General features: G+C 34.0%; 2 protein-coding genes across 2 annotated transcripts; both read right to left on the bottom strand.

Moving 5' to 3' along the window:
- Positions 1 to 779: 779 nt before the first annotated feature.
- On the bottom strand, positions 780 to 1,479 carry LOC113353335 (VQ motif-containing protein 20-like). Its single transcript, XM_026596976.1, has one exon. It carries the CDS (start codon positions 1,437 to 1,439, stop codon positions 792 to 794), a length of 648 nt encoding a protein of 215 aa, XP_026452761.1. The 5' UTR covers positions 1,440 to 1,479; the 3' UTR covers positions 780 to 791.
- Positions 1,480 to 3,187: 1,708 nt separating this feature from the next.
- Positions 3,188 to 9,699, bottom strand: LOC113351100. The gene is made up of 6 exons (XM_026595157.1): positions 9,272 to 9,699; positions 8,876 to 8,906; positions 4,480 to 4,593; positions 4,326 to 4,397; positions 3,644 to 3,868; positions 3,188 to 3,544 (listed from the first exon to the last, which is right to left on the bottom strand). Exons 1-6 carry the CDS (start codon positions 9,697 to 9,699, stop codon positions 3,269 to 3,271), a joined length of 1,146 nt encoding a protein of 381 aa, XP_026450942.1. The 3' UTR covers positions 3,188 to 3,268.
- Between the last annotated feature and the right edge of the window lie 207 nt (positions 9,700 to 9,906).

Genomic DNA, 9,906 nt, shown 5'->3' with positions numbered 1-9,906 from the left:
TGTTTTTTGTTTTTTTGGAGCTTAACCTGTTTGTGGGTTTTGCTCTTTTCTTTATTTTGTTCTGGCCGAGGGTGGTATAAAGCTTTTATAACCTCTTTTTTTTTTTTATCAGTATATCATTTTCTTTGCTGATAAAAAAAAAAAAAAAAAAAACCGTTGGATGTAAAATTGAAAAATGAAATAATAACTGTGTTCACTATGCCAATAATGTTTAGACGAGAGACGACTCGGGAGAGAAGTGATTATAGTTAGAGAAGTAGTAAGTTTCATGCATTTCGATAATGTCACTTAAACTGACTTTGAGGAATGTTTTGTTGTCTCTGGTAGTGGTAGAAGTAGAATTCCTGGTGGTGGTGGTGGTGGTGGAGGAGGACCGGCGGCGGTGGAGGAGGACCCTTAGGGGGTGACGACAGATGATTTAGACAGTAGTTGGTGTTGTTATACATACTACTATGATGCATCCTTCCTCCATATGGGAACCCAAAACGGCTTTTAAAACAAAAAGTCTAAGCAAACATATCAAAAAGAACGTCACATCGTCAGATCCCATTGTTGTTCAGGTAGGACTCACCATTAGAGGTCTCAGTTTCGGCGGTGTTTATTTTATTTTATGTCCATATAGAAATGTTGTTTTGGGGTTCACCTAAGTCCAAGTCCTAGATCCGCAGCTTTGAATTTTGATGTAAATGTTTAATCTCTCGTAATTGATACTCAAGTTACTCAAATTAATGTATAATCACATTATAATTAATACATTATAAATTAATATGTAGATTAAATCGAATACAATACTATCCAAATATTGAACCACCAAAATCCTGCCAGTTTGACGAGATTGTACAAGTATTTGGAGGAGAAGATATGAACCTAGTATTTGCAAACACTGGTGAAAAAATTTTTGAACCCTTCAAAGATGAAATCGTACTAACACCTTGATCAGATGAAGCTGATGAACAGTTAAGCTGCAACTCTAAAAACGGATCATCATCTTTAATATCTTTGTTATTGATGATCATGCCTTCATCATCGTTAACTTCTTTGTTGGATCGAGTCTCATCAGAATTGTTCCAATGGTCATCCTCTTCAACGTTAGCTTCGGCACACTGGTGATGATGATTTCCAGTAAGTTGTTGCACTAAATCCATGAAATCTTGAGGTCGAGTATGAATGATCTTTGGTGACCTTAAGTGAATTACGATGGGTTGATTCCCCAAATTGGATTTACGATGACGACGACCGATGAACAGATGCCGAGAATCATGATTGATGTTGGTAGTAGGTTTCTTGCTGATAACTTTATTACTAGCGGAATAGATTGAATCCTTAAGTAGTACTTTAAGTGGTGGAGGTCTTGGCCCCTGAAGCTGCAACTCCTTTCTGCTACAAGTAGTAACCATCATGTTAATAGGTTTCTCATCATTACCACCAGAAGAATACATTGTGTTTGTGTACTTAATGGAGAAATTATTTTGCAGTGGATTTTTATGCTGATATTGGTGCTTCGAATGTTATCTCTTTCTGCATATATATATATATATAGGACTACCGCCCATGAGAAATGAGAGAAATATAAAATGGAAGTCAAAACAGATCTAGAAAAGGATCGAGAAGGTCAAAGAAGTGCGGTTCCAATTTGAATAAAAAAATTAACTGCATGTCTGCTCGTCTAGTCATGCATTGATTGCATAGTTTCACTCGTACGTATAGCACATTTAGACTGCTCATTTTAATGCTTTAAAAATAGAGGCCGGCTAGAAAACTTGACTTGATATATGGCATTGACTCCTAATGTGGTTTCCTGTATATCTGAGGCAGATGCCGGTGTGTAAGGTCATAGGCATCCAAAATGGAATTTTCAATCAGTCGAAAGTCGAAGTCGGAATCATAAAGTGAATCTACATGGTTTGGCCAAAAATATACCATCGAAAAAACCAAACTCCAAGATACCTACCAAAAGGAGAATAATGAACTATTTTAGTGCTGAATATCAAATTTCAAAATTCAAGATGAAGCTCATGAGACTCAACAGAAAGATCGAATGTGAAAGATGGTTTTGGTGTGGCTTAGATGAAACAATTCACTAAATTTTTTCGTTAAAAGTAAATGCAACATGGATGCCACCTAATTCCAAGAGCGTGTTTAGTTGACGGAAAGAGAATGTGATCTCAGGGAATATGAGTATATAATTCACTTGGTATATGATTCCTTTACCTGTTGTTTGGCCAGGAATATAGATTGGGGATGATTTCTGCAAACTTCAATGTTTGGTTCAGGTACAGCCATCAATTAATATTTTATTATATATATTATACACTTTTTTAAGCTTTTTCAATAATTAAATTTAAAAAAAAAATTAAGAATACGGCGAGAGTGTATATATATATCCTAAATTTTATTTGTTTTGATAATTATTATAGGAATGAAATATATGTTAGCATCTATATCTATATTGTAATTACAATAAAAATGTAAGTAATATGAAGTTTTGATTTTAATATACCAGTGAAAGGAGAATATCTATTTCTATTATATAAAGGGAACACCCCTTACTGTAGCAAGTGAAGCTGTAAAAAGCGGTTTCCAATTTTATCCTTATATTCACACAGTAGAATCAGAAAATGGAAATATAAATTGCACTAGTCCAGAAGGGGCTATAAATGACGATCAAAGTCTGTTATAAAACATGATTTATCACGGTTTTCATCTGTCATTCGAACCGTTATTTATTTGGTGTGACTTTTTATAAATGATAAATAGATAACGTTATTAAGTACGACGACTAAAATTTGTGATTTAAACTCACATACAAAATTTGTTATTAAGTATCACGGTTATTATATGTGACATACAATAACCGTTGATTAATGTCATAAAAAAATCACGCTTACTAGACGTGAAATATATCAACGGCCGAAGTATGTCATTTATAAACCACGGATGATGTATGTTAAATAAAATGACGGTTGACACCTGTTATAATTCGAGGTATTTTTATTAAATAAATTTTTTAATTTTAACGAGAAAGTTCTGTCATTTTTTAGCTACCAATTAAGATATTGGCATTCAGGTTTTCGGAATCTGAAATCAGTTCATAATAATATTTGCATTCAGGTTTTCGGAATCTGAAATCAGTTCATAATAATACTTGGTGTATCAGAAATTCATCAAGATTAAGAGACAAAATAAACAGTTAAACAAATTGACTTTATTAATTTATTAATTATTTTTTAAAAGAAAATAGAATATTCAACATAAATTAGAAGACATCCTAACAACTCCAAGTTACATGATCTAAATGCTCTCCTACAGGAGTCACATAGGCCTTTGGCCACCTAATAAAGTTACCAATAGGAACATCCCGAAGTACAGCTTCATCTCTGTCACACAACATTTCATTTGGCTCAATGATTACGTGAAGCATGCAGTTGTAGTTGTCATCAATCAGCACTGTAGTATCGACATATTCAACTGCTACTGGCTTTTTCCTTGAGTTCCTCAAAAATAAAAGACCAAACGTCGATGGTACTATTGGCATCCCAATATCCTGTATATTTAACAAACAAGACCAAGTTAGCTTAAAAATTCATGATAGCAACATTGTATGCATCTGACTACACAGTACTAAAGAGCTGTTAGAAATCACCTGCTGGTAAGAGCTATTAGAGATCTGATCATGTACTCCAGTGTTGTTTTTCTGTCTTTCAGCATCCAACTGTGCTTTCAAAGCTTCGTTTTTCTGCTTCTCTTTCAGCACATTGTGCTTCTCTTCCTGCAACCTGGCGTTCATAAACTCAGAAGCAAGAAACTGGGATTTAGAAACGCCAGCACCCATTCCGCGTATGTATCCCTTTCGATCAGCGCCAAATATCCAACCATATTTAAGAAGCAAATTCAAATTCCATGAAATTCAGTTAAACAATTAATGTAACACATGGGCGTTTCTTAGACTACTGTGCATATAGAAAGTCACGGGCAATTCACAAGGCGGCAATAACAGTATACACATAGAGGGAAACTTCAGTTATTAACACATTTTTCTTATACAGTCCAGCACTTATGTCATCAAACATATAAAAACTAATGAAATGTACATATTGGTGCTGGTGCGGGCTACTTGAAGCAGCGATTACTAATAAAACATAAAATAAGATAGTTCTACAGATGCAACAGTACTACAGTATGGCAATGTGATTGTAAGAGACTGAAAACAATAGCGAACCAAATCAGTAAGCATTACTGTAAAAGAGCAACTTAACCACTATCACCATCCAATATAAAAATTCAAGAAGCAAAAAGATTCATGTAACAACAAATACACCACTAACCTTGGTAACAGCGTCGGTTCCCAAACACTTTTGTGCTGAAGGATTTTTATCATATTCCTCCTTCACCAATGCCTAAACATCAACAGAAGCCAGCTAAAGTCAACTGATATCATAAATATCAATAAATAATATTAAACAAAACAAGAGAACCTACTAATTTTGCAGCTGCCAGTGATTTATAAGATGAGGGATTATCATATGGGGTGACTTTATGTGTCTTCAGAAACACATCTGGCCTATATATCTCACCAGTGGGACTTTCTTTCTCCTGTGACAACAAAATGTATTAAATACTTGCACAGTTTTGCATCAAAAGACGACATCTTTGAGACAATAAAGAAGAGGCTTCTACTGACAAGATAAGTGCATCAAAATTCCATTAGATGCTTAGATAAGTAATCATTCTATAGCATCACTTCTTATATAATCTAACCAGCTTAGTTTCTTCAGTTAATATTGCAATTTAAAACCAATTGGATTGAAACTAATAAGTGACCCTTTCAGCAGGATGCAATAATGCGCGAAACTGCATAAACAAGGACTCTTGGCATACCAAAACTTCTTATGCTCTCCAGTTAATGAAACAAATTGTACAACATAAGAATAACAGCTCAAAAATGACATATGACCATAAGCTTAGGGAAAATAAATCCAACTGGACTCACTTGAACAGAGTCTCAAATGTCTTCTTTGCATTCCGAAGGAACCTCTTTCCAATTCTTAAACCCCAATCCTATTCGTGATCTTGTGATCTCGCCGATCCAAGTTGCAAATTATGCTGGTCCGTTTCATTGTCCGTGCTCATTAAAGAACACTGGCAAACGCGCATCTAGGTTGGAAAAGCCAAAATCAGCATAAGTAATGAACCATCAGTGATTTAGAAAAGAAGGTATATCAAGGAACAAAACTTACAAGAAACGAATAATTGGTAGATATAACTTAAAAACTAGGGAAATCAATGAATGTAACATTACCATCAGAGTTTTCATGAATGTTCTCAATATCATTATCATGAATATTAAGAGCATGGTCTGATTAATGGATTGACACAGTTCCATGCGGTTCATCATGACATGATTCGGACAATATGGGGCCGCGTCTAGGAGACAAGGGAGCCCAGTTAAATATGGGGCTGCTTTCCCTCGAACAAAGAGTGATCATGCTTCCTCCAGTCATCTGAAACATCAACAAACCTATTCATCAAGAAAACAACAACTACTCTACCATAAGAAAACCGCACTTAAACATGCATAGCTACAGTCTAATAGCTCTATTGAACTGATTTGTTATTTGCACCAAAATATTTTAAACACACAAACACCCTATATATACATCGTAATCAGATCCATATACACGAAACTCAGACTATCTTATTACAAAACTATAACAAACCCAAGTTCAGATTCAATCATAGTCTGATATGAAACCCATTCATGTTTTCAATCAAAAAGTCATAAGTTCATTAGAAATTGTATTATTACAAAACTAAAACAATCCTATGTGACCTGATTTTAGATTCAATCACAGATACTCTAATATGAAATTCATGCATTTTTTCAATCAAAATCATAATAAGTTATTTGATAAGCATAAAATAGATATACCTCGTTGTTTTTTTATCTCTGATAATCCCCCAAAAAGATAAATCTCTTTTGATCTCTGATAATCCCCAAAAATATAAATCTCTTAACATCTCTAAATTGACTTTAGGGTTTAACTTTACATCTATTCCAAAACACCAAGCGGGAAATAATCCCACACAAATGAATTTTCCTTTGATTTTCATCCCGCCCAAAAATTATTAGGGTTCAAATCCAAAAAAGAAAATTGACCGGGATTATTTCCTCTGGATGTTCTTCTTCAATTGATTCTCAATATATTCTTCTTTACATCCTACGGCGATGCACAAATGTTTCCGAAATTGTAGAACAAATCTTCACTAATAAATCCTGATTTTCTGCCAAAAAAAAATGGATTGAGGAGAAAACTTGCCTAAGATAGAAGAGATATGGATGAAGCACGGACACAACCCAGGAAAATAATCTACTCTTTTTTCTAAAATATAAATTTTTTTTTTTCTGGTTGTTAGTTGTTTTTATGAAAAAAACAACACGTTCAGCACCATTGGTCTAGTGGTCGAATAGTATACTCCCATCTTACAAACCCGGGTTCGATTCCCACTTGATTTATTTATTTTTTTCTTCTTTTTTGTTTTTTTGTTTTTTTTTTTGCTTTTTTGCAAATAAAATAGCCAATTACAAATGTTAATTTGTACAAAAAAAAAAAGAAGAAAAAAAATGTTAATCGAAGGGGTTCACATTAGACAAGAAACTTGTCAGTAACTGAGCAACAAACTGGGCACCAACCCTATATTTTTTGATTAGTGAAGACACGCATTCTATTTTGTTAAGCGTTTGTTTAGTGAAGACTCGCCACAAGACTTTGGTCTTTCATTTTTAAGCATCTTTGACTGTAGTTAACCGTCACCAATAAAAAATATAATATGATAATTATATTATAATAATAAATAAAAGGCTTTGTTGAAATTATTTTGTAAAGCATAATAAAATTTCACTCATTATTCGGTTATCCATTAACAGTAAATGTTACAGCGGAATCGCAGTGCGATGTAAATTTTGCCACTTGGAAATTACTAGTACTCAGGATAGCATTATTCAGGATTTTAGGTTTAAGTTTTGAATTATACATCAAAATTTATTGCACAATTAAAACTCGACACTTCAAAGGTAGCATAAACTGGAGAAACTAGAACTTCAGCCTTTCGAATTCTTGTTATCTGCGTCAAAATTCAGCTACATATTCAAGACTCGATACTTCAGTTGAAAATTTGACCGAGTTGGAAAGAGTTCGAGCAAAACTGAAGAAACCGGAACTCCATCATTTCGAGTATAGACGTTTTATGTCAAAATTTAGTTACATAATCAAGACTCGACACTTCAGCCGAAAATTTGAACAAGTTGGAAAGAGTTCGAGTAAAATTGGAGAAACCGGAACTTCATCCTTTCGAATATAGACGTTTTATGTCAAAATTCAGTTACATATTCAAGACTCGACACTTAGTCGAAAATTTGAACGAGTTGGAACGAGTTCGAGAAAAAACTAAAGAAACCGGAACTCCATCATTTCGAAATTAGACGATTTATGTCAAAATTTGGTTACATATTCAAGACTCGACACTTCAGTCGAAATTTTGACCAAGTTAGAATGAGTTCGAGTAAATTTGGGGAAACCCGGAACTTCACCCTTTCGAATATAGACGTTTTATGTCAAAATTCAGTTACATATTCAAGACTCGACACTTCAGTTGAAAATTTGACCGAGTTGGAATGAGTTCGAGTAAATTTAGAGAAACCGGAACTCCATCATCTCGAATTTAGACGATTTATGTCAAAATTCAGTTACATATTCAAGACTCGACACTTCAGTTGAAAATTTGACCGAGTTCGAGAAAAACTGAAAGAACCGGAACTCCATCATCTCGAATTTAGACGATTTATGTCAAAATTTGGTTACATATAAAGACTCGGCACTTCAGTTGAAAATTTGACCGAGTTGGAACGAGTTCGAGAAAAACTGAAGAAACCGGAACTCCATCATCTCAAATTTAGACGATTTATGTCAAAATTTGGTTACATATTCAAGACTCGGCAGTTTAGTTGAAAATTTGACTAGTTGGCACGAGTTTGAGAAAAACTGGAGAAACCAAAACTCCATCATTTTGAATTTAGACGATTTATGTCAAAATTTAGTTACATATTCAAGACTCGTCACTTCAGTTGAAAATTTGACCGAGTTGGAATGAATTTGAAAAAAACTTGAGAAACCGGAACTCCATCATTTGGAATTTAGACGATTTATGTCAAAATTTAGTTACATATTCAAGACTCGGCACTTCAGTGGAAAATTTGACCGAGTTGGAACGAGTTTGAGAAAAACTGCAGAAACCGGAACTTCATCATTTCGATTTTAGACGATTTATGTCAAAATTTAGTTACATATTCAAGACTCGACACTTCAGTCGAAAATTTGACCGAGTTCGAGCAAAACTGAAGAAACCCTAACTCCATCATTTCAAATTTAGACGACTTATGTCAAAATTTAGTTACATAATCAAGACTCGGCACTTCAGTTGAAAATTCGACCGAATTGAAACGAGTTCGAGTGAAATTGGAGAAACTGAAAGAGTCGGCATTTCGAATTTAGATAATTTTCGGGATCGAGGAGATTTAGCAATTTGCATCAGAATTGTGTAATTATAATATGAAATCCCTTATTCAATGAAATATTATATTATAAAAACAACTCATACAAAGCTTTTGGTTGGTAACTTATTCAATTGTAATAAATATAATTTTTATTGAAATATAAAAAATAAAAAGGATTATTTTATCATAATTGAATATCTAAAGGATTAAACTTAAGAAGTACATTAGGAAAACTTTCAAAGTAACATTTTTGTCATAATAAAAAATTCCACTCAAAATCAAATACTTATAAATTTTATCACGAGCCATTGTTGAGACGCTTACTGGTTTTGAACTTCCGCCTCTCCAAATTTTCCTGTAACATCATAATTAACAATCAGTACAACACTCCGATAAAATGAAGCAACAATTCAATTCAAAAAACTTAAACTTACAAACACAGCTTATTCAGAATTACTATTATCATCTAAGTTCGCTGCCGTTAGGGAAGATTCTTTAGCTATGTCAGTAAAGACAAAAGGATCCTCAAAACAGATAAGAACTTCGTCGTTTTGGAGATTCTAAAACAATGTGCCACTTCCTATCAGGCATACTCTCATCCGTGCAATAAAAAACTGCAGTAGCTTGAGAAGAATGGATAAATGGCTCATCGGTATCTTTTTTGTTTCCCATAAACCGTTCGAAGTTTAGATAAATCTGTCTTGTAACCGATCCACATACCATCCATTCACCTTGTCTTCGACACGAACCCAATCACAATAAAATACAGTTTGCTTGAAGGTGGTATAATCCAGTTCTAGAATTTGTTTAACAATTCCGAAATATGGAACTTCATCGTTCACCGTGTTCTGATCTCTGGCACTTGCTCTGAATGTGGTTGTGGCATTCATGGACACTTCACTATTCTGGGTGGACATACCTTTTTCTGCATCAGCTGTATAAAAGATATATCCATTTACTGCATACGCATTATGTGATACTGCATATCTAGATGGACCATCAACGAGCCGCTTAAAATCTGTTATGTCTTTTCCCTGAAATTGTTGCGTTATCCATTTCAAGTATTCATCGGGCTTCCTTGAATCCCTTCTTCCTCTAACATGTAATCTGTCATACTTCCTGTAATGAACATTTACGATTACCACCATACTCTATAAATTTGTTTGTTCATTCAACCCTAACTAGTTCAAGCCTCAACAAGAAAGTAAGTTATTGTACTAAGAAATGATAAGAAAGACTGAAAGTACTACTTACTTTTCTCATTCAGTATTTTCTTGAAAATGCATCAAAACCCATCTGCGTGGTTGTTCGTACTGTGCAAGTGCAAATGTATTTCCTCTAGAGAAAATTGTTTT

The sequence above is a fragment of the Papaver somniferum genome, chromosome 2 (assembly GCF_003573695.1).
Source record: "Papaver somniferum cultivar HN1 chromosome 2, ASM357369v1, whole genome shotgun sequence".
Lineage (NCBI taxonomy): Eukaryota > Viridiplantae > Streptophyta > Magnoliopsida > Ranunculales > Papaveraceae > Papaver > Papaver somniferum.
The sequence above is the reverse complement of the archived record's forward strand: the minus strand, read 5'-3'. Positions and strand labels throughout refer to the sequence as shown.